Source organism: Sparus aurata, chromosome 14, assembly GCF_900880675.1.
Source record: "Sparus aurata chromosome 14, fSpaAur1.1, whole genome shotgun sequence".
Classification (NCBI taxonomy): Eukaryota; Metazoa; Chordata; class Actinopteri; order Spariformes; family Sparidae; genus Sparus; species Sparus aurata.
The window spans coordinates 6,929,281-6,954,562 of NC_044200.1; the positions used below are offsets into that span (position 1 = coordinate 6,929,281).

General features: G+C 43.4%; 1 protein-coding gene across 3 annotated transcripts in view; it reads right to left on the reverse strand.

The window, feature by feature from the left end:
- Positions 1-578: 578 nt before the first annotated feature.
- Positions 579-25,282, reverse strand: part of arid2 (AT-rich interactive domain 2) — a 39,008-nt gene continuing 14,304 nt past the window's right edge. For 2 of the 3 annotated variants that reach the window (XM_030440039.1, XM_030440040.1), the window contains exons 5-22: positions 24,655-24,788; positions 17,988-18,206; positions 17,519-17,586; positions 16,581-16,659; positions 15,770-16,020; positions 13,531-13,627; positions 13,234-13,443; positions 12,693-12,857; positions 10,712-10,790; positions 10,475-10,609; positions 9,767-9,981; positions 6,357-8,776; positions 4,149-4,303; positions 3,909-4,047; positions 3,676-3,761; positions 3,357-3,480; positions 2,513-2,604; positions 579-2,266 (exon numbers count right to left, since the gene is read on the reverse strand). In XM_030440039.1, coding sequence (XP_030295899.1) covers positions 2,155-2,266; positions 2,513-2,604; positions 3,357-3,480; positions 3,676-3,761; positions 3,909-4,047; positions 4,149-4,303; positions 6,357-8,776; positions 9,767-9,981; positions 10,475-10,609; positions 10,712-10,790; positions 12,693-12,857; positions 13,234-13,443; positions 13,531-13,627; positions 15,770-16,020; positions 16,581-16,659; positions 17,519-17,586; positions 17,988-18,206; positions 24,655-24,788 — 4,780 coding nt within the window. In that variant the 3' untranslated portion in view covers positions 579-2,154. The remainder of the gene's footprint in view (positions 2,267-2,512; positions 2,605-3,356; positions 3,481-3,675; positions 3,762-3,908; positions 4,048-4,148; positions 4,304-6,356; positions 8,777-9,766; positions 9,982-10,474; positions 10,610-10,711; positions 10,791-12,692; positions 12,858-13,233; positions 13,444-13,530; positions 13,628-15,769; positions 16,021-16,580; positions 16,660-17,518; positions 17,587-17,987; positions 18,207-24,654; positions 24,789-25,282) is intronic. The other variant, XM_030440042.1, reaches the window with a different exon arrangement.

Genomic DNA, 25,282 nt, shown 5'->3' on the forward strand with positions numbered 1-25,282 from the left:
CTTACACTTCTAGAAAAAACTGAGGGTGTTACCTTTCCAATGGTACCAAGCACATCCCTGAGTCTCAAACTATGTTGGAGCTGTCATGCTTTTAATTTCGGTATGTCGTTTTGGAAAAAGAACCTTAAAACTGGGGCGTTCACTAACAGGTTAACAAGGGGGATGTATTTTGGTCTTTTTGCTAACAAGCGGAGTGGCATTCCCCCCACAAATCAGCTACTGGCTAAAATTGTGCATCCATTACTTTTAGCCACCTATTTCAACCATTTCTCTCTTAGTTTTAGCTAATCATTTAGACTTCTTTGCTCTCTCAGCAATTTAACTAATGCACTCTCGAACAGTGTTCAGGTGTTAGAGCCCACTCAATATGTGACAGTTACTTAGGACTCATTTCAATTAGTTGCGCTACTCCAGTCTTTCCATGAAGCCCTTGGCAACTGCATGAGTACGTCCTCGCATACGTGCACCTCTGGTTGGGAATCGGTGCTCTGCATCGACTGCTGCACGCACTACGGCGGAGAAAGCGGGAGACGTTGGTCGGGGGAAGAAACGAGAAGAAACGAGCGTAAAAACCAAAGCAAAATGTTCAGTGTTTTATTTAAAAACTATAAACAGTCACCAAAGTAAATAAAGCCAATCTCTAACAGACTGTTAGGTCTATGTATAGTCACACATCCTACTGACACCGCAGAAATGAGGATGGTTGGGTCGCCCCGGTCAGATGCTAATACGACAGGCAGTCATAAATGTTACACAACACACGGTAGAGAGGACAGTCTGAGGACGTGAGCCGGAATGTGGCATGGTATTAAGAATGAAAAAATAGTACAATAAAACTCCACACTATATTAAGATAGAAAAAAGTAGTGAAGAAAATATCATACCTGCACGTAAAGCAAAGAACACAGGAGAAAACCTGTATAAAAACTCCATGTATTTAAACCAATTTACAAATACAAAAAAATTTTGGTACGCGCACTGTGCCCGTACAATGACAAAACGCTTACAGTGGATATATGTTACTTGTGTGTGTGTGTGTGTGTGTGTTGAGGGGAGGGTGTGTGAGGGAAGAGGAAGGGAAGAGAATACCTTCAATATTTTTTTTTCTTCTACAAAATGACATGAGATATATTATTCCATACTCTTTCAGCCAGCAAAATGAGTTCTACAAGGTATTATAATACAAAAAATGTCACAGTTCCACAAAAAACTGTTTTTTCCCCCTCCCCAAGCTTTACAGCATCAGTACCTTTGCAGAATTATTTACAGGTTTTTAAGTACATTCATCCACTGCTGAGTATAGAATCACATTAGATACAAGTGACCAGGGATCATAAAAAAGCAAAAAAAAAAACAAAACAAAACAAAAAACAAAAACAAAAAAAACATACTACTTTATTCAATCCTACCAAAGTAATGCTTCTATTACTCCACAGAGCAAGTTCTCCAGTGGCTGCATCGGCATGAAAGAGGATCTTCTTTATATATATTCACAACATATTTACAAGATTCTTTTTCATTAATTGTAATGGTATTCATTTCAATAATAAATAAGTGAAAATATATTGACTCAAGTAAGAAAACCAAGCTACCAAGTTTCTAAAGAAAAAAAAAAAAAAAAAAAAAGTTCTCAGCGCCAGTTGCCGGCCGAGTCCTCCTCCGCCCAAGCCTGTGGGATACCTTTAATGGCCCCCCCCCCCGCCCCTCCTCCGCACCCACCCGTACTCTTCAGTCGACCGCCACTCACTCCAACGCACACATCCGTTCAGGGGACGAAGAGAAGAATAAAAATAAAGAAACTTAAACAAAATGTGCTCGTGTTTGGGGTTTCGTCGGTTGAGTCCCTCGGGGAAGCAGTCTTAAATAGCTCCCCCTCGTGGGCAGCTGGTGGAAGACCCCGTGGCAGTTTTTTTTGTGTGTGTGTGTGTGGGTCGAGAGAGGGCGGGGAGGGGGGGGGTATGAACACAGGTTGGTGAGGAAGGAGGTGAGGGATGAGAGGGGGCTGAGGGTCTCTGCTCCGGTTCCCGCCCTCTGCTCCGCCCTCCCCCCCCGCGGACCCGCTACGGCTCACCGGCTGCTTCCTCCTCTCGTCTCAGGAGAGGGCTGGGGGTGGTTGGTTGAGAGGGTTTTTAGAGAGAGGTTGTCCTTTTGGCGTTAAGCCTGGAGCGAGCGCGTCAGTTCGTAAAGGCATTTGGCGAGCGTGGTGGAAACCTCCATGTTACTTAGCGCAAGCACAGAGAGGTGCGTCTCATGCCTCTTTACCAACCTGAGAGACAAGGAGAGAAAGACGACACCGGTGTCAGCGTGCATTCTTTCATTGCATGAAGAAACTAAATCTTTATCCAAACGATCAAAACAACTGACACTACAATGAAATCCGGAACTACCACTGATGATGGATCACACAATTTATCAAAAGCAGCACCATACTGCATTTCTGTGTATTCAACATTCAGGACATCGTTCTGGTTACAAGGCAACAAACATTCCTCAAAGTCAGGAAGACACTTACATGCGACCACAGTCAGAGTGCTTGGCGATGTTCTTTAACGTTAAGGCAGCAGTTAGTCGTATGTGTTTGGTCACTGGTCCCTCTTTCTCATCCTGGGAGAGGAAACAGACAAGAATTATATTTAGTCGCAGTGGAAGCTGAAAACGAGCACTTGTTTTGGACATATGGGGATATCGAGACGATAACTACAATGATAACCAATGTGAGCATCCACATTGTTGAATGATATCATTCTGTAAAATAGTGGTGCAGAGCACGTGCTGCCTTTCCAGCTGTGACACTTAACTGCTGTGCATAGCAAAGAGAAACAAAAAGATTACCTGATGGATGTGGGTTCACTAAATTTGCAGAATCCAACACTGATTTTATTCACACTGTTGTATGAGTTAACATCAATTATCCTGGCAGTTGTCAAAGAGGACCAAATGAACTTCAGTGCCAAACACTGTTTGGCAGTCTATCTGCTATTAGGAACTAACTGTACTATTATATTCTTCTGCTTGTAATTTGCAGCCTGATATTAAGTAATGTAAGTATTTAGGTTGTGACCATGACGAACTCGACTGCATTAACCCTGAATGAGATGGATATTGATTGGCAGTCAGTGTTTCCATCATTCATCAGATCGCTCTGAAAGCGATCCAAACAATATCCCTACTATCATTATCGTTGTCCAGGCTGTGACGAGGATGAAGTCAGTGAAACAGTAGGATTCAAAGTCTACAGAGCAGCTTACATCCACCTCAACCAGCCAAGAGCTTTATAAGTCAGGCAAAAGTGTGTGCGCCACTTTTCCAGAAAAATCAGGGAGAGATGTGGTAATGGTCAGCCTCGCTCTACTCACAGTGAAGTCCCTGAAGACCAGGTTTCGAGAGCCTCTGCGTAGGGCCATGAGAGCTGCGCTCGGATGATTCACGATTGCTTTCGGGGCTCGCTGTGCCGGAGTACTGCCTGCCGCTGGGGGGGTCCTTTCAAACACAACAAGCACACAAGCAACACTTCAATGTCATGACTCCAATACCACCATCATCACACTGTTGTCTATATGTCCATTAATGGAATCAGCATTAGTGTGAAATAAAGTAATTCAAGCACAGACGGGCATAAAGTGTAGTTTCATGCAACAGTAATGTATCAAGATGATTAGAGAAAGTTGTACGTACTGGGAAGAAGACTGATTGGGACTTTGCGCCTGCTGCTCCTCAAGTTTGAGTCCAGCCAGCAAAGCCTCTCGAGAACAGTGCTTATCCTGCAAAAGAGAGGAAACAGTTAAGATAAATCTGCTTATGCATTTCACTTTTATTTGAAATTGAGGCAGTAATACTGGTGCTAGAAAATGTTTTTTTTTTAAGAATTCTTCCATTTCCTACCACAGACAAAGTGGAGGGAGTCTTACCTGTAGGTGCGTGATAAAGGACAGTCTCTGCCGGGGAAAAGGTTCACATCCCTCCCACTGACAATGGCCTCCATACACGCCTTTTCCACCGTGTTGCGTTGCTGCGTGGTAAAACACCTGAGACGGCGTTTCAAACCACCTAAAGAAGAAATGAAAAACAAATCAGCAGAAGCTCCACGGCGACTAGAAAAGGCTACTGAATTATGAACGAGCAGCAGCCCGTCAGTCTCCGACACATACCGTTTACAGGACTGCCACAGACACTTGAAGTTCTGCCCTGCTTTCCTGCTTTGCTCTGGTGCTGCTGCGGGGGTTTGCTGTGCTGGGAGGTGAGGGCTGTGGTTGCCCGCCGGCGAAGGCTGGGAAGCAGGGGGCGGGGACGGGGTAATCGTAGGCTGTGGAAGAGTTAGGAGAGGCAAATGAACACCCATACAAAAATCAAGTGACGATCCCCATTCCATTTGAAGAAATTCACAGGTCACGTTCTTAAAATATGGAAGTTGTGAGTCAACACTTTTGTTTATAAAAACGAAACGTTTTAAAAAGGGGACAATTCATCCCGAAATTTAAAAAAAGCACATTTGTCCAGTCATCCATCTAAATATTTTTGGTGCGACACTAGATAACACTCGGCTTGTGGTGCTCAAAACACTAAAAGAAAGCTCAGTAGAGGAGGAGCAGATGCATGACTCCTTCACAGGGTGATACAGTCGGGTGTAGATGGTCAGAGAAACACATCCTAAATACATCCTAAAAATGAATCATTGAATTTAGAACTAAACTTAGGTCAAAAGAGAGAATAAAATATAATAACGTCTTTAAAAGAATGTATGTGATAAGTGTACATTAATCACACCAACAGGACAACATCTTCTTGATAAGACTTTAAACATTTCTGAGTGAACGCCTGAACATTTCGAGGAGCAGCAGAACCCAAAACTGAACCTGCATTAAAAACCGCATTAATTTCTTGTTTGTCCAAAGTGCCTACAAAAATAAACTTACTTGCAAATTCTACTTAAGAGGAATGATGTGGATTTCAGCTGTGTCTTATGAAATCCTCATGAGAAAGGTTGTGTTGGCTGAGATGTAACCCCGACCTGTCTAGTGGCAGAAGTTGTTCTCTCAGCTGCTTTTCTATAGGAGGTGGGTATCGATGAGAGCCACATGGTCTTAACTGGCATCACCTTCTTAACCTCCAAACATTTACTCATTAAACCTGAACCCAGCCACCTCACAAGTGATGAGCAATGAGAGCATATGTTTGTTTTGAATAAAAATCATGCGTTTGCTCATAAAATCACACCTACTTTAAGGCATATTATTGATTTTTGAAACTTATTTCACAGTGGAGGTCAATGCAGGCAGGGGTAGAGAGTCACACAAAGGCTTTTCAATGCTTTACATTCAACAGCCTCCTACACACACAGACAGCAATTTGAATACCAAACAAGTCTATTTTCTTAACTGCACAACATTTACAAAAATCAAAGTTATTGTCAGATTTTAGTCTGTAGCCTGACTTTAAAACAATATTCATCTAGTACATAATGCTACTTTGATTCAGTTACATAACTGTACTTTCAGAATAAATACTGAACCACATAAAAAAAAAGAAAGAAAAAGAAAATCCTATTAAGTTTCTCATCGCAAGTGGCTTTGTACTGAAATGTTTTGATGAGCTGCCTGTGTTCTACCAGCAGGTACTTGATTAATGCACAGCAAGTCACAAATGGTGTGATGTGGCCAATACCTTTCAAGCGTAATGTTTTACCCATGACTCTCATTTCAGTGTCTTTCATGGCATCGCCCAGGCATGAAGTGAAAAAGTGGATCAGGACTGTCACACCGACAACAAAAAAGGGAACATTTTCTGTGTTCTTTTTCTCAATGCTAAAATGCCAGTGGTCCTTTTGTTGCAGTGCTTTTGAAAGTCTCTCTGTTGGCAGTTAAGCTTCATTCTATTCAACTAATGTAGACATCAGCAAAGCATCAAGACAGATGGAGGCACTGACTGGTGAAAGACAAGAGCCATTTCTGCTCTTTCTAGGTAAATAAATCTCAAGTCTTTCTACCTTGTATCAAGCTACAAAGTATCCTACATGAATCGTGTCAAATAAGAGAATATATTAAATAAAAGGTAGGTTTTGAAGTAGGAAATGGCCTAAAACCTGATAGATTTAAAAGTGAACATAGAATATGTTCCAGTGTATGTTAACAACTGTTTGTTTACAATGAAAATGTCACAGGATAACCCTAAACCAAAAAGGTAGGTGTTGAATTAGACAAACACACCATATAGACCTTAGTTTTGGAAATACTCAAAATGTGTCTTGCATGACAGACATGTACGACACATTTTTTGACAGACCTGACATTAAGTCACACAACCGCAAGACACTGTGGATAAATGGGGTGTACTGTGAGACTAACCCTACAGTGACTCACCATAGAGCCAGCTGCCTGTGTGGGTGAGCAGTTCCTCTGCTGAGTGGCGTTCTCTATTGCTACTTTGGCTACTGTGCTTGGGTCTGTTCCTGCTGGTACCGCCACCATGGTGGCACTGCTGCCGGCATTGTTGGGGTCGCTGATGGTGATGATACGCACTCCCACTTTATTGGGGATCCCCGAGGACGCTGCCGCTGTATTGCGGTCCTCATGCTCAGCTGGTCTCTTGAGACCTCGAGCCTCAGAGGCCACTCCGTTTGCAGGAGGGGCAGCAGGACTCTGGGAGGTAAGAGTAACAGTGGAGGGGAGAGTAGAGTTGGGGAGCAGTTGCTGTCTAAGCACAGGCACAGCGTGGCCCAGCCCCAAAGGTCCATTGGTTAATTCCGAGGGAGGCTTGTTGCCTACTGCCTGGGGTCCATTGGCCAGGCGCTCAGCCTGTTGGGCTTTGGCAGTGTCCTGCTGGGGGGGAGGAGGACTGGGGAGAGGGGGGTCTGGCCCGTGACTCTTCTCAGAGGGGTCCACTTCCCCATTCCCCAAGTACTGTTTGGAAGCAATGTGATTTGGAATGTTTTTGTTAAAGTTGCCACCACTTTCACCCCGATCAAAGTCACACACGCCGTTGACTAGAGTCTTTTTGGGGTCGGGGTTGCCCTCCAGTGGGGTGTTCAGGCCGGGGGAGAGGGCCTGCTTCCCATTAGCAGGGTGACTCTCCGTAGCCGGGCCATTGAGTGCCCCCTGGCTGTTCCCTGAGTGGTATGGAGGTAGATTAGACTCCATGCACTTCCGACCATTTAGCAGCTTGGCACCTGCCACAACATCGCCGTTACTGGTTTTGCCATTGGAGGAGTCTCCTTCTGCCAAAGAGGAGTTCTCCATCACTTCAATCTTTCTCTCATGTATGTGCAGCCCCGTGGCATCCTTGGCCTCCTCCTCCTTTTGACAAATGATCTTGTCTCCTCTAAGGGGAGCTGGCAGTGGTGATGATGATGGTGGTGGTGGAGCTGCTGGGGCATGATGGGGAACTGTTCCAGTAGAGAATGGAGGAGGGGGAACTCCAGGAGCCACAGCACCCTGGCTGACAGCGGCCACAGCAGCAGTAGAGGTGGTGAAACCAGTGTTAGGGACCACGGTGAATGTGACTTGTCCCGCTGCCGCGGGGCCCTGGATGATGGTAGCTGCTCCAGAGCTACTTGTGGATATTAGCTGGCCTGGCAAGAGTTGGACCGTCTGGAGGGCTGGGGCTCCTGCAGCAGGAAGCTGACCAGGAACCAGCTGGACATTGAGCTGCTGGGGCTGTTGAGAGGGATTCTGGGTGCTGTAACTTGTCTGGTAGATGACCTGCGGACTAGGGGCTATCGTGCTGTTGGGAAGGGGCACCTGTGGAGCGGGTAGGATTAGCTTTCCGCCCGGAGTAGAAGGCCCTCGCTTTGGAAGCAGTAGCTGTTTGATCAAGCTGGACTCAGTGGAGGTAGGCTGAGAGGGGGGAGTTGGGGAAAGCATTTGGAGCGGTGGCTGCTGTTGATGCCGTTTCATGGACAGTGCGTGGCTGACAGTTTGACTGGACTGGGCATTGGAGTGAGAAGCAGGAGGTGGGCAGGGGCTGGAAGCAGCTCCAGGCTGCCCTGCTATTTGGATAGTCTGGGCACCGGGAATGGCGGAGGGGTTGGCAAGAACGATCTGGTGTATGGCAGGGGTGTACGCTGGGCTCTGCTGAGGGTTGGGACTGACTATGACGACACTCTGCTGCTGCTGCTGCTGAGGCTGTTGGTTGGGAGTGGCTATTGTGGCTGCTGGTCCACCTGACTGGTTTGGCGCTGGTTTGGGGGCGATATTCTGAAATGTGACGCGGGACCCCTGGGAATTGGGCACACTCGTGACACTCAACGCCTGACCACCGCCCAACTGGATCGAAGAAGAGGGTGTGGATGCCATAGCAACAGATTGAGCCTCTGCCTGGGGAGCTCCACCCTGAGGCCCAGACAGTGGAGGGGTTTGGGGCAGGGGTGGGTGCTGTGTGATCGGAGGGCACACACCTTGTACCCTGGCTGTGAGGATGTGGCCCTGTGGTACCGGTTGAAAAAGCGTGACAGGAGTCCCCGTCGGGAGCATCGGGGAGTGTTGCTGTTGTTGCTGAACTACAGGTGGAGCGGCGGGGTTCTGGGGGCTGTGGTTCTGGGTGGCAGGCGCTGATGTCGGAATCTGGACCACCGGACCAGGTCGAACCAGCTGCGCAGCTGCCAGAGGATTTGGTGGTAACTGCAGAGGCACCTGCGGGGTTGCTAGGTGACGGGAAACAGTCAGGTGGCTTGCATGGGGAGGTTCCTGTGCGGTCAAGGCCATGGATGGGGTGGCACCGGCAGTGTTGGGGCCCAGGGCCCGAACAAACTGAGGTCCAACACTGAGATGCCCTGGAGGTAAGCCTGGTCACACAAACACAAACAGAACTGTTTAGGTCCAAGATGCAACTTAAGCCTTAGTGTTCTCCATTTATAAAAACTATTGATCTTGTAAAACAACAAAGCAGATTTGGGCTGCCAGCTGTACCAGGCAATTTTTTTTTTCTTAGAGTGAAGGACTGTCCAGCATCTGTCAATGGGCTGTGAAAACAACAGGAGAGTCAAAAACCAGGATTTCCTACATGGCTAGGACAGCATACAAGCTGGATACAGTCATACAGTAAAAACCCTGCCAACACGATCGCTACAGAAGCCAAAAAACTCAAGACATATTTTTAAAACCAGGAATAGGCTGAAGATTCACTACAGCACCAGCGACTCTAAATAAATGACAAGAAAAATGGCAAATTCAGTTTAATTCCCAGCATCCCCTTATTCAATCCTGAATGGGCCACACATGATGAGCTAAGTGATTTTGTTGCTCAAAAAAATAAAGCTATAACAACCACAATGTTGACATGATTCTATAGAGATTTTATAATCATGTTCAATGTTTTTTTTAAGTATTAATTTCATTATTTTATAATCATTTCAGAACACAATTAAAACACATCTGGCAACTGTCCTCTGAAACTGAAAGGAAGGCTGCTCGTAAAACTGAACCCAATCTCCCTAATAAGCTCCCACTACTAACTTCCTCTTCAGGACACATTTTCTCAATGTTTGCCTTTGTAATTAGTTCAGCCATCTTGGTCTCAGTGGTACTCACTCTGATCTTTCTGCAAGACTGCCAGCATCCTTCTACACAACACCACTGGAGTGCTTTTTCTTTGAATCCATAACTTTTTAGTTTCTGACATTCAGACCTTGTCCTGGCCCACTAAATCCTTCTTGTCAAAGCAACCGAGGGGGAAACGAAATTCACTATTTTGGTGTAGCATTTTCAACTTTCTAGCTATTACAGAGACAAAGTGAATGAAAGAAAGTAAACTTGATTAATTATGACAGTTTTACCTGGAGGTGGGGCCTGAGGGTCTCCGGGAGCTTCGTGTCGGGCTGCTGGAGGTGGAGGAGCTGCTGCCGTGTTCTGCTGCTGCTGAGGCTGCTGGTAGTACAGCTGGATGGGCAGAGGGATCGACCTTCGCCTTAGCCCAACCAGGAGAATGTGGACCTGACTTGTGGCCTTGGTCTCGTCTTGCCGTCGCATCGTGTGGTTGGGAAACACAGTCCTGTGGTAGCAGGAGACAGAGAGAAAATTGCAAAGTTCAAATACTGAAAGTTAAGCTTAATTTGTACATTCACCGACCGTGTTCAACATTTTAGTACATTTTCTGAGCTGTTCAATCTATCCATTTAAGGCCGGGGGTACATTCATGTAGTACAGCAACATTAAACTGCTTCTATCCAAGCTGTTTGTTACTTCTTGTTACATAATTCACGCATTTCAATCCGTACTAAAGAAAGTCTACCAGCAACACATTTTCCAAGCCATAAAAGTCGACTGAGAAATTTTAGAGCACCTTTTTTAAAAACCGTTGCTGATATCTTACTGGCACGGAGTCACTTTCAAAAACTCAAAACAGCTATGCTTTGTTGAAGCTTTTCTACAGAGGCAAGACAGTTACTGCTGTGTACCGAACAATCTTGGTCGAGGCACAGACTATCACTACGCTGTGCTGGTGGAAGATAAAAGCTACAGATAGGGGAGGAAACAGGACTGACCGCAGACATTTGAGGAAGCCAGTGGAGTTCAAGATGTTGCTTCGTCCCATTTTGCTGCACGTGGCCAGGTACTCGGAGTACATTTCAGATCGAGACACAGTGCCCTCGGCGTTTGTCTCAAAGTGTGCGTTAAGCCTGTTTGAAAAACGAACCACAGTCAGAGGGGTTACCATGCAAGCTGAAAAAGATTACAGATACTACAGACACAAGAACAAGGAGAAGGTGAAATCATCTTACCATTGCAGTGTAAATTTTTCCCCATCTAGTTCAACAATACCAGGTGGAGGTTGAGTGGACTGAACTGGGGCCCTTGTTACTGAAAAGGCAAAAATGAAACGATGGAGAAAAATGTTAATGCTTCTTTGTAATTAATAATAATAATAACAATTATAATAATAACACTAATAATAATAATTATTATTATAATGATAACCGTATCTTCATCATCGAGAAAATGTTAATGCTTGACACAATGCTGAAAGACTGCAAAGCAAAAGAACATGGTGAATTTATCCATATTCAATAAACCTAATTTGTAATAATCCCCAGGCTGTCCACTAGATGTCAGCATACTAAATAACTTTGCAGACCAGTGGAGCACAACGACAGCACAGGAATGACACTTCCAAGGTTAGGTGTGGTAATTCCCGCCAGGGGTCACCTGTTAATTCACACACCGACTGTGACAGGTCTGGAGAGCTGCCTTTACATCTGCAGTTCACGCCTTTGTTTCCGTTTTCCCACGATGGGATAAGCAGGCGGCAAAAAACGAAGGTAATTTTAAAAAACTCAAACCGACTTTACTCGTCACATGTTATCATGGACTGAGTGAAATTAGATCACTCCAGTTGTATCAATCTGTGAATGAAAAGTTTTCAGAGTTTTAATAGAATGAGAATGTTAATATTATATTTGCAGAATTTGAGAGGGTGGGGCCACGTAATCATTCTTGTAGGCTTTTTTTTTTTTTTTTTTTAACAGCGGCTATTGTATACATCCTCTAGGCGGGGAAAAGCAGTCTTTTGTATGTTCTAGCAAATTATCCACTGTTTATGTTCCTGGTTGGTTTCACTTCCGTACCAGGCAATGGTGGTCTCTGTTAGGATGCTCTTGATGGTGCATAAGTAGAATTTCCTCAGTAGTTAAAGGAATACCCGAAATTTCCTCAAGTGTCTGGACTGAAACAGTCTCTTCATTGCCATTATCACCGAAGAGTTATATGCAGCACCCAAGTGATGTGGAGACCAAGGTACTTTCCACCCTCTCAAACAACAATCCATTGATAACAAGGGGGCGTAGTTCCTTACCCACGTCTACTCAACATCTGCTATTAGCTCCTTAGTCTGCTGACATTCAGGAGTAGGCTGTTGTCCTGACACTAGCGGGTCAGGTCCTCTTGTTCCTCCAGGTACGCCTTCACACCGTTATCTGTGATCAGGCTTAATGATGGCGTAGGAGTAAAAAGTGGCTACACAGTCGTGTATGCATTCTGAATACAGTAAGGGGCTAAAAATGCATCCCTGGGGTTCTCCTCGTGCCTGAGTTCTGCAGTCATGAAGTCAATCTAAATTCAGAGGAACTTATTCCAAGTGAAAAAGAATAATGCGATGACCAGTCAGCTGGTGCTTCAGCCAAAACTGAGAACAAAGCAAACCGGGCTGGTGAACAACTTGTAGTGAAGGAGCATAGTGCTTCTGTGGCTCAGCAACGGATGAGTAAGCAGCTTTAAGTGAATTAGTCTGCATTACATTTTTTACTGTCTACAGAATGGTAGCTTTGGGAAAAATGCTTGGGTAATGCTTTCTGTCTTGGAGTCAAATACAGACCTTGTTTGTTGAATTGATTTCAATTGACTGACCACAAGCAACCTTTCATTTGATCTTGTGTTGGGTTAAACCTCAGGTAACTCAAACATAGTTATTGGCAGGGGTATTCCTCCATTACCTTCACCCAGCATGCCATGATTCACAAATAGGCACAGCAACCTTACATGGATTTCCTGTTGCGTGTCATTGTTGTGTGGTCATTTATATTATTCACATGGCCTCCCTAATTTTATTTGCGTTTCCTGCAGTTCAGGCTCAAAACACATGAAATCCCATATTAATGCTAGAATATACTCTTGGTGGTTAAATTATTGAGCAGCATCATTCAACCCTTCAGCAGTGTCAGAGATTACACATGACAAACGAGACTGAGGCCCTGTCCAGACACTCACCAGGAGCCGGCGCTCCCTGCACGGCTGCAGGTACCTGCTCCACCAGCTGCGGTCGAACCTCGGCAGCCTGGTCGGCGCTGGCCTGATGCTCGATCAGCCGCACCGCTGTCAGGGCGTCGGGTCCGAACGTGTGAAGGTCAACCGACACTAACCGAACTAACAGGTCTGACCAGAGAGAATGAGAAAGAAGGAAAAAAACCACAAAGGATCAGCACAGAGGAGCCTCATCGAAACAAGCCATTACATTTTGGCCAGTTAGCAGATCAAAGAGATGTTTCATTCCTTCAGTGAGAACACAATTCAAACCAGACCCTTCAAGATTTTCAAGGGTAGGAGGAAAGATATATTTGAGCCAGTTATTCATGAATGGAAACACTAGCGTGTTAAAACTTGGCAGGCAGACACGTTACCAAAAACGCTACTAAGGCCTTGTGACATTAGATATTAAGCTCTGGATTCACTTACTAAGTGAAAGGAACTGGAAGGAAACAAAACATCGTTTCAAGAAAAGAACAAAAGCCATACGAAAGAGAATTCATACCTATGCTGTGGTCGACGGAGGCGATCTTGCTGCAGGGATTCTCTCCGAGCTGGGCCAGCAGGTACAGAACTTCCAAAGAGGCCATGAGGAGCATGAGGTCAGGCAGGGTGAGGAGCATCGTTACCTCCCTGTAAGATTCCTGGTCCACATACTCGCAGATCAGCACACCGTTGTCCTCTGCTTTGCTGAGGTTGCCCAGGATCTCCATGGCTTAATTACACACAGAAATACAACACATTTAATTCAAGGCGCTCCATAAGGCATACCGACACTGAGGAGTCACTGCAGAACACTCACCTCTCATTTTGAGAAACCTGTCCCTGGACATCAAGCATTTGGTGATGGTGTGAAAGATCAGATGAGTCGTCCGAAAGTCGACCGGATCCAGCTGGAGCTACAGACCAAAACACCAGCTCGTTACTGTATTTTAGAGGCAACACGTTGGCCAAAAGCCAAGACACCGTGACTCCATCATAACGTGAATGACTTGTGTTTGTGGTCACATCACATAAGCAACAAAATGAGGTGGTGTAGTGGTATCTATATTATTCACATTAAAAGATAATACAAAGCGTCCTAAACCCAACCATCCAATTAAAGACATCAAAGGCTTAACTGATTCTATCAGGGACCCTATGCATACAGTTTCTAAAAATAGATATGGGCTCATCTAAATGCGTCTCATACCAATAAATGTGATATTAAAATCAAGGCGAGCCCATGTAATGTATTCACTGTGACTTAACAGCCAGCCACTATTTAATCAAAATTCTCAACATCTCCATTTCTTAATCTAAGATTTTTTTCTCCAGCGTTGGACTAGAGGGTCTGGGGTTTTAATGCATGTCTGCAACGGCTAGAAAATGTGACGGTTCACCCTGGCAAAATTAATATGTAAAAATTATTCCGAAAAACAGACTGCTTAGTTTGGCACACGTTGTCCTCAAATCGTAGCTACAGCTGAATGTGTTTATAAACACACCACCGGTCCCTAAAGAACATAACAGATAGGTCTGTTTCTGAGCAGAAACTGATCTCATTATCAGTTCATCTGGTTTGGGAAGATAATGTTAGATTGTTATGGTTGCTAGCTTTATGATGATAACAGTGGCTGATTCAACGCAGATTTCAGACGGATGTAGACGGAAGCACGCTTCTCATTTCTAGGCGACAACTGCAGATTTTGCCAGGGGAAAATTACTCTGGAAGATTATGTCACCTACAACCAGCTAGTTATAATCCCAAAATAATGGACTGTTGTTAGTTATTGGTGCACTATACATTTTAATCAGAAGAGAAACGTCTCGAAACTAACTAACTATACTATATAAACAACAACCATCATCATCATCATCATCACCATCGTCCAAAACCCCATTAGTTTTCATGACTGAATAAACTACCTGACCTTAAAAAAGGACAAAAGAGTTTCATGCTGTTTTTCTTTGAAACTAGAAAGGTGGCCGGGTTTGCAAAACAAAAACAAGCACTGTTTTGGGGACCTTATTTTTCTCTGAGAACAGCTTATTTACTCAGTTATGGTATCATTGCCTCATTAATATCGTAAAAACTAAAATTCTGAGTTTAAATTTCTCCCAAAACGACATGGGGCCCCTTGATTTAACCCCAACTCTCGTTTGATTTTGCTCCTTGGCCTCGGGAAAAACACCTGGTTGTTGGTGAGCTACTCAGCCAGACATGGTAACATGTGCTTCTTGGGTTCGAGGAGATCAACACAGTTTAACTCATTCCAGCATCACTTTTACTACAGCCTAATGTGCAGCCAGTTTAGAAATCCAAAGCTTGTGCCTGACAATTGCTGAGCTCGAGGTTTGTAGCCAAATTCAGGCCCTTTTAAAGTGTTTTTTTTAAAGCTTTTCCAGCAACTTGTGCCACCACTTATACAGTCCAAATGTAATTAAATCAGATGTTATTGTGCTTTAAAATATGATTCATGTTTTGTGACAGATTCTGGAGAGGGGTGAAAAATGACAGAAAAAGACAAAACAGTTTCATGTTCCAAAATGTCAAGCAGTTTTAAACCCTTTATCCGAAATAGATGATTTTTTTTTTAAATCCTTCAAAACACTGAACATTCAATCTCAAGAATTTGCAGCAACAGTACAAACCCTGTCTGCTGTGAGTGGACACACAGTGTACAGGGGAGGGTTTCGGAGAATTAAATAAATTAAATCAGCTCAGAGCAGTGCGCTCACTGGTGTACTACACAGTTTACCATTTTTTTTTTTTCTTTCTTGGCCCTCCTCAGGCTCCGATTCAGACTGTTTTGGATTAGAAATGATGGCTTCAGAAAAGACAGTTTACTGTGTCACAGTAACCTACATTTGGAAACAGATCTTCCTCATCAGGCGCTTCACTCTTACTACATTACTGCACTGACCCAAATCTATAAAATCTTTTTTTTTTTTTTTTATGTGGGGATTTTCTATATTTGGCTTAATATTTTGGCATTGAACAACAGTTTGGGCGCTGCCAAACCCGGATAGAGATGTCCAAATAGTAACGCCTGACCAACCTCGGCAGCCACGTTGCCCAACGTGTCAAGTCCAAGCTGTCGGAGTGAGATGAGGTTACAGTGGGCACAGAGCAAAAGGAAGCGCAGGCACGTTCGGTTGGCCGCCAGCAGCTTGACGTTGGCCTCCTCGAAGGAGAGGTTTCGCAGGATAACGGCAATCTGCAGCACCCGCTGGGCCTCCATGTCACTGATACCCGAGTTCCGTGGCGGGTGGAAGAGGCTCTGCCAGCGCTCCTCACACGACGTACCATCTGCAAAGAGAACAGAGCAGGGGCCATTCAGAGCTGATAGATGAAGGTGAAAGCACATATAGTTCAACTTCATACAACGTGAGAAAATAAATTCTAAAATACAGTGCATCACTTAGCATTGTACTTTAAAGACTTGAGCTACCTTAAACTTCACCAGGGTTTGTTCCCTTTTGTTTATCATGTTCATCTCATTACAAGAGCAGGTGTAGCATTTCTCCACTGCTGTACCTCATGTATTTAAACTTGTGGTACCACTGTTTTATTCAATGTGATCTTTGCTTTCATCCATTATTAAAAATCTCTTGCAAAGGGAATGTGAAATAGTCTGTGTATGCAAGGTTGGGACTTCTGCTTCCAAGGAGAAGAGGGTCTTAAAAAAACACTACAGAAACACGTCACACTTCTCTCTCACTGGTATTGCACAAGAAAAACTGAAAAGGAAGTCGCAGTAAACAAAGTCTGCACACTCGAGCATGTCGCTGCATTTTAGGTGTCAATAAATGTGAGGGAGCGTGCAGGAGTGTTGCTTTTTATTGCTTTCTGTGGCTTTTCACACCAACCTTGTTTACCTTGTGCTGGGCCACTCTTGTCCCAGATCAGCTCCCTGACTTCAGTGTCCTCCACCACCTCTTTCCAGAACTGCAGAGGGACAACAGCTGTTAGCAGTGCATTTGTAAATGGTAGCAATGATTCAAGTGACGCCAAATTTAGCAATAGTAAGTTAACGTGAAGATAAGATCGATGTTGCGAAACAATTATTTTCTTCCTAATCAAGACCCGGTGCCTACATCAACCTGAATGCAGCTTGATCACAACGGTTAGGTCAGAGATTTGGGCGTTGTTATTCTGGAATCAGAAACAGAGATAAGGAACAGGCTACATAGGCCTGGTAAGCTCGCTGAACACGCTTTGATGTGTAAAATAAGTAGAGCTCCCCTTTAATCTGGCACTTGCGCAAATATTTTTTTTAACAAATTTGGGAATTCTCTCTTGCCCTATGTCATGAAGACAATCTGTGCAGGAGAGCAGCCCTCCCCTGGATAACACACATCAAAGCCTTTCCAATTTCATACAAATTGTCCTCGACAAAGACACTGGTCTCCTATTGGCTGACTGTGACCTCTGACCTCTTTTAAGGACTGATAACCAAGATACTGATCACATGAATGGTATATTAAATTATACTTTATTTTTGAGTCGTGACCGTACTTTCATGCATGTCTCTTAAGTTAAGTGAGTTCAAAGTGAACTGACCTCCATTCGGTTTTAACGACACCTCAGAGAAAACTTATCTCTGCAGTTCCTCTGTCGGGAGGAACCGCATTATTATATGCCAACCTTCACACTGCAAAGAGTGAAAGAGACGCTCTGCGGCTTCTTAGTGAAGGCAGTATTTATTCTCAATTTAAAATGGACTAAATCAAGAGACATTTCTGGCAGATGATGTGCGGATGATGTAGCAGGTCACACACACACAAAAAAATCTTAAAATCTTTACCCTGATGAAGTCCCGTGAGGTTTTCTCCTTCCAGTCCGCCCCGAAAACCGCGGAGAAGCTGCCTAGCGCTACAAAGGAAAAGAGGGGAGGTTAGAGCAGAGCATCAGAGTGGTTCAGTTCAGTATTATGTGCCTCTATTCCCTTGATCTTCCAATTCCACCTTGATAAATTATATTAAGGAGGTGCTGGTAACAGAACTTTTGATCGTAGAACCAAAAAAGCGAAAAGGAGGCAGCACATTGGGAGTTTCCCCCACAAAATAAAATTAAAAACTAAATTCTTAACTGAAAGCAGTTTAAACAATTTGTAGATATTGTAGACTAATTGAAGGCAGAGTTATGTATATTACAAGACAACAATCTCTTGAACGCTCTAATGTGTACAATAGATAAAATGACAGGCCCCATTTCCATCCTGCTCCACGCCATCTGAACTAAAGAGCCCAAGCTGAGTGAGGCTGGGTACGTACAGTCATCGAAGACGCCGGCGTGGGCCAGCAGCAACGTGACCAGTTTGGGGTCCTTGTCCAGCTGCATGGCGTGCTTGCTCTCGTTGGATAGCAGAGTGCAAACATTAACAGCAAAGTCCACTTCGTTGGGTAGGCCCGAAAGGAGAGACAGCACCAGTTTGTTGTAGTCGCACGGCGGAACGAAATCCGTAGATAGTCCATAGCTTTGGCGGAGATAGTCTGGAAAAGAACACATTTCTCCGTGTTACTATAAACATAATATGATCTGTTGTTTAAATGTCAGAGGGGTGAAGGAAATGTCTTTAGCTTGTTCTTTGCTGCCGGTCTCTGTGTAATGGCAAACACCCACTTCTACATTTGCTGGACAAGTTCCAACAGCAGAGTAAAAAGGTTGCCAGAACATTGCTGAAAAGCAGTTTTTTTACTCCAAAATGACATATTTCTCGACTTTCTCAACCGTCTGTAAACAGGGAAAATACATATTTCATTGTTGTTTTTAAAGCCAGGTAATGAAAAATTACTGCAAACCAAGTAAACAAACACAAATGACATTAATGTTCTAACTCGGTGTAATGTTGTGTAATGATGCGACATAAAATCACTGCCAGGACATTTGACCTCAAGCAGTTTGTCTCTGGAGGAAATGAAATGAAGAAATGAAACAGGACAAGACAAACTAGAACGGCACACAGTAGAGTGCATACCCCCGCTGAGGCCCAACAGTTGGCTTTCATTCATTCAAGCCAAATTCAATATTTAATTAAATCAGCTAAATCCGCATTTTTTTTCCAGATCCACATCAAAATGTAACCACTCATGGATGCCAGCCACCTAAATATGGCTGTTTTCCATGCATTATTCGCTGAGAAATTAATCCAAATATCAAAAAACGGCAGATCAGCAAAAGTTAATGGGGTCTATTCTGGACCGAGATCTGTCCTCCATTCAAGTTTGGTGGAAATACGTTGTCATTTTTGCGTAATCCTGCTAACAAACCAACAAACCAACCAACCAACAAAGACATTGTAGGAGGCTGAATTTAAAAAGTCATAATTTAAAGATGCAAATATCACGACAGACACCTGACTGCTGCAGAGGCAAATGAAACCCTTTGGTTACCCTCTTCGTGCCGTTTCCTCTGCGCACCTCCACCCTGTTTAACTCAGATTTATTTTTCCTTAACTAAACCAAATGGGGCATTAAGCTGTTCAGTAAAAGCTGTCTTTAGTTCAAATTAGTTTGATGAGCCGTGTCTTGTCTGACTGGGAAACATGAACGTTCTCCAACTTTTAATTGTGTTTGTCTCAGACTCACTCAACCTCCATGATGGGCTTTTTACAATTAAAAGAATAGTTATCCTGAATACTGGAGAAGCCTGTGTACGGGAAAAACCCATCATGACTTGAATGTTATACAGCAGCACTAAATGACAGATGATCCCGTTTGTGAAAGTGTGTCAACAAAAGTCCCAAGTTTCCTCCCATCCTATGCTTTGATTTTCTGCCATCTCCCATTGTCTGTGCATAGGTATCATTTTTCCATACAGTGGATATTTCAATTTGGTGCAGGATCTTTGTAGACTGCTGCCCCTGGAAAGCAATCATAAAGCAGACAGGAGTCCTGCTGAGTGAATTTGATTTCCATGCTGAAGAGGTGTGTGCGGGCAAATGTAATTCAGTCAAGTCGCTATTACAGCAAGCAACAGCTCCATTCAGAAGCGGTCCGTCTCTGCTCGTCCTCCAACACCTGCAGCGACACGGCGTTGTACACAAGTGCAGTGGACTGATGTGTGGCATCCAATTTGACAGACGAGGCTTTATGAGCGGAGTGAATTAAAAGCTTTTGCAGGCCTACGAGCAAAACATGTTGAGACAACGGGGCAGACCAAGGCTCAGTGAGAGATTTCCAGACCGACTGTCAAATAATTAACCATCACTGAGCCTGCCAAGCCAACATAGCACGGTTTCAGCTGGGCTGTCCCACTACATCACAGTTACATTTAAATTCATAGCCTGGGGCACAGACGGCGTTCACATATGAAAGGTCTGTAGATAGACCAATTAAATCAGTTAGGCAGACGCATCAGATGACATTAGCTTAATGTAGATACATCGATATCATTATATATGTAGTACAGAAGTAGGTTTTCAAGTAGCAAGCACTTTCAAGGTACCTAAACCAGGAATGCCCAGACTACGGAAGCCTTTTACCCACAGCATTCAATATATGCTGCCACTTTATTTCAATAACCTTTTTATTAGTTTTTATTAGTAAGATTTTTTTTTTTAATGGTTGCAAATTTCAACACAAGAAAAACAACATACAAACATACAAATAAGACAATAATTTCATATCAAATGATCGATGACTTGGTTTACCAGAGTCTGATCTCTCTTTTTTAAGGGGTATATTCCAATAAGCTCCATTTCTGGTCTCCGGATATCTCGCCCTAAAGCAGCAAAACACTCCTCTTAGTGCCACAGAGATTTGTGGAGTAATTGATAATAGAATAAGAATAGAAATATATGCACGAATAATTAAGTGTTGCCATTTTTCAAACAAAAAAGCCAAACATTCCCCTGTTTCCAGCCTCTGAAATCTGAGGATTTTTTTGCTCGTCTCTCTCACTTATTCAGTACACTGAATCTCTGAGTTTTGGACTGGTAGTGGAGTTAAAAAAAAAAAGTGGTTTCACGTGGCCGTTTTAATCTATTGGTCTTTTTTGACATATGACAGACAGCCTGAGGTTGTGTTCAATCCCCTTGCTGCTTGCTGAAACAACATGATGAGAACAGTGAGAGTGATTCAAAATAGTAGAGTAAGCAGGCTGTAAAACACAAACAATGAGCTTTAAGATTCAGTAAGCTTCATAGCAGCGCACAGAGCTGCAGAGTCAAGAGATAACTGTGGGTTTATCACCATGAGCGACCTTACAATTGTCATTTGAGCTCTTGTTAATACAAAAATAGTGCATTTAGCAGCTTTAAAATGAATGGTTTCAGCCCTAGTAAACAAGCTACTATAAACAAGCTCTCCAATAGAGCATGGAACTGCAGAGTCAACTGTTGGGGGTGGGAGGGGGAACCACTGTGGTCTATAACGTGTGACTCATCTGGGTAGTGAATGAGAAAAACTCACAAACCACAGACGAAGTTCACTACTGGTTGTGTGCCTTTTCCCATCCCGGTCATGTTTTGGAGTCAATTAGCTCAGCAGGCAGAGGGCTGACTGTTAGAGAAAAGAGCCTGCAACTAAAAGGCTGCAGGCTCTGATCTAAACTGAGCTGGAGGGAAAAATCAACAAGTGCTTCCCTTCGCTTCCCTTCCCTTCATCAATAACTGCTGTCGGGATAGTCAATTACCTCCAAGAGCCGCTCAGCAGTCAACACTACAACACTGTGAGGATAATGGACAGCTCACATTCACTGAGAACACGCAGGGTTGGACAACACAGACAAGAGGCTGGCCTTGGCGAGTTGCACCAAATCATTTAGTATAAAATATGATGTGGTTACTCAGAGGCTGTTCTTTCATCATGAATGCAGCAGCATGCTTGGGTTTAAAAGATTATTAGTCAATGTTGAGGTGTGTGTGTGTGTGTGTGTGTGTGTGTGTGTGTGTGTGTGTGTGTGTGTGTGTGTGTGTGTGTGTGTGTGTGGGCAAGAAAGAAAAAAAAAAAAGGCACCAACAATTACTGCAAATGCACGCTTCATAGCCTTGGTTCAAACACAGCAGTGCTTAGCAAGGTGAAAGCAGAATTAAATGAGTCACTGGGTAATGAAAGTGATGAATGTGAGGCACAATAAGCAGAGTCATGAAGTGGTCAAACGGCAGATAGCTAAGCAATGACAGGGATCCTCAGTTAGGTTTGTAAAAAAAAAAAAAAAAATTCAACACAAAACAGACTGACGTTTCTGTTTCAAAGCTTTTTTCAGTACTTGCCTTCTTTGTGTGAAAAGCAGAATTAATTAAATAGCCGTATGAGGCCATTGGGATGTTCAACGGATGGTGTTACGGCTCAAGATTGCCAGTGTAATGAGAATATGACTGAAGATCTCCATGGAGATTATGTGCCAACAACAAAAGTTTGAAGTTAGCAGACAAGGGAATAAAAATCGAACTTTACAAATGTACTTCTGAGGTGAGATCTCACATGAAAATTCTCTACATGGGGATCACACAGTTAGTAGCCTAGCTTTAACTAGTTAATCAAGAAATTCAACATTTTGGGAAATATGCCAAGGTGCCATCTTGCCAAAAGATGGATGAGAAAATGCTAACACTCCCATTTCTGTAGAATTAACGTGTAGCTGCTGCTCCGTCCAAAAGTTAGGATGAGTGTCAATAGGGCTTTATTGATAGCATTATCAATAATGATGCTGCTTATCAATGATGATACTAATTTATACTCTTTGTGATAATACTAGGGATGTCCCGATGGGATCTGCAGGATCGGGATCGATATAGGCATTTTTCCACTTGTCGGGGATCGGCAATTTTAAGTCCGTTTTTTTTTTTTTTTACGTCCGAGCACAATTTGTGGCAGAACCCGTGCGTAACGTTACTTTAGCAAACCTGTAGATCAAATGTCTGCAGTGTGGAAATAAATTAGAACGCAAAGTAGTCCAACAGCGACATGTAACATCTGCAATACGACGGTTTTGCGAGGGGGTAACAAAAGAGCTGCATTTAATACTACACATTTGGTACGATAAAATATTACAGAGAAGGTAATTAAATGAATCGCTCTGGATAACCAGCTCATCTCTGTGGTAGAGGATCAGGGTTTTCTTCGTCACCTGGAGTTTTTGTATCCTCGGTATGCCCTACCATCTCGGGCATTACATTACATTGATTCCACTTTCGAGTTACAACGTGCCGGTATGCGCACTAGTTTTGTGTCTCATACAGCAGAGCATGTAAAACAGGCAATCAAGGTGATGCTGTACACGTGTGAAATAAACAATGCGTCTACATCATCTTACATGACAACATATGGAATATGTAAAAAGCAATGGATGATATGGAGGTACCAATCGTGGGCTGCGTCTCACACACATTTCAGCTGGCTGTACATGAGGGTCTGCTGTCACAGCACAGCGTCACAGACAGGTGGGCTCCAAATCTTTCACAATAAACCTGGCGACAATAAAACCCTGTGACACTCTGCTATTTTTCCGTGTGATTTTTCCTTGTCTAGCGATGGAGAATGAGTTGGACGTGGTTGTTTTACTTCAGATTTGATTGGTAGAATGTTGTATTTGTGAGTGTTTCATGAAGCTGCCAGTGACCTACCTTTACAACCGCTTGCATTTTCATTAGATTTAGCAAAGTGAGCACGTACTATTGAACACGTTGCCCTGTCAGCCTTGACCAGTGAATGTGAGCATGCAGTTGCACAATGTCAGAAGAAATTCACCTGATGCCAGCAGCTTTATTGTCATTTGGGGATAGTACTGAATTTGAAAATGCCAGCTATGTTACAATGAATTAATGTTACATAAAAGACATTTCGTCTTGGAGCTTTTCAATATTTTGGTACTGGCCAGACAGAAATCCGTACAAATTTAGCAGCGGTTCTCAATACAGACCCTTAGTACATAGGCGACAAAATCCACTTTCCCCCAGTACCTCTAAAGCTCACTTAACACATTATATTTTGAAACAAAGCTGGAAAATAAAACATTGGTTTGACTATTTTTTGGCTGTGACCAATCACTTCCTGGAGTCTCCGCCAGTTGCCTAGCGACTGCTCCCAGACCAGAAATAGTCTGGCACATTACCCCCCTAACAATGGCAAATTATGCTTTTTTACACTTTTCTGCAGGTGAGGTATTCTGTATAAATTTGTGTTACCTTTGTACAAAGCCAGGCTATCCATAGTATTTCCCCGTTTCTAGCCTTTGTGCCAAGCCAAGCAAACAATATTTAGCGTACAAACATGAGTGGTGCCATTGTTCTCATCTAGCCATTTGCAAAAAAGTGAATAAGCGCATTGTCTTCAAATGTCTAACTTTTTCACAAACTACTTCAAGCCCCACCAGCACAACAAATTGCTGCCTGTACGAATACAGCGGCGGCACACCTGACACGTTTTTATTAACGTAAACCATAGCAAATTGCTCTACAGTTAAACCAAACTGTTTCACAAACAGAACAACTATTGGCCAGGCCGAACTCTGCAGCTTGTAACACAACAGAAGAGGCAAATTGTCTAACCCTTCACCAACACTTGCAATCGCCATATTTTCTTCCTCAACATGCTCTTGTGAAACAAATTCACCCACTAGAAAGTCCTTGAAACAAACAGCCTTTGTTCAGGAACATTTCCATGCATATGCCCGACCTGTGGTCTGAAGAGTTTCACATGCATCTCACACACAGCTCTGATGAAGTGATGCTTTGCTGTAATCACATCTGCGTGAGGCTTAAGTGTTTGAGTTGGCCCACGGTAGGGCAGACAGACAGGATGAACTTGAAGAAAATGAAAACCGTGAGACAGAAAACAAGAAAGTATGCAAATAGAAACCCAATCCATGTATTTGATACAGATGTGACCGAGACAGACACAAAGAGTGAACTTGTGATTACAAAGAGAGAGAGAGACAGATTCAGAAAGCTTCTGAATATCAAGTATGGCGTACACAAGAAGCAAATCCAGTTTCTACCTGATACACTGTGTTGCTGGTAGTTATAAGAGCTGGGAATTGCACCGATTGGAAGAGAGGCTTTGGGATTCCCCGGCTGCGCTTCTTCATCATCCTCGCCGAAGTGGTGGACTTTCTCATACTTCTCCAAGTATCTGTGGAGGGAGGAAAAAAAACAAAAAAAAACAGGCAATCAGCCAAGTCTTGCTCGGTGTGAATTTATGCTCTACTCTCTTTCCAAGCCATGAGTGTCTTAAGATTTGTTTTTTTTCATTATGCAGACACATTTCACTGCGAGTGCGGAAGCCTTGAAGTTGATGCAGCATTCTGTCACTGTGATGTGCGAGTACAAATTGCTTTACTAGCTGCTGGCTAGTCTGAGAAGCTATTCCCACTTATATTTCAAAATACACTGACAACTAAACACCAAGAGCCAGGACTAACAAACGGTCCTTCATTAGAACCCATTTACTTCATGATAGACTGAACTCTCTATTGCTATGACAACATGAAGCATAAAAATGTCAAAGTGCTGCAAGTTTGTTATATTTAAAAAGTTGCTGGAAAAAGACAGATCTAAAGACATTCATAATTAAAAAAGGATTAAAGATGATGTGAAATTATCTCTGTACAATAATAAAAAAATATC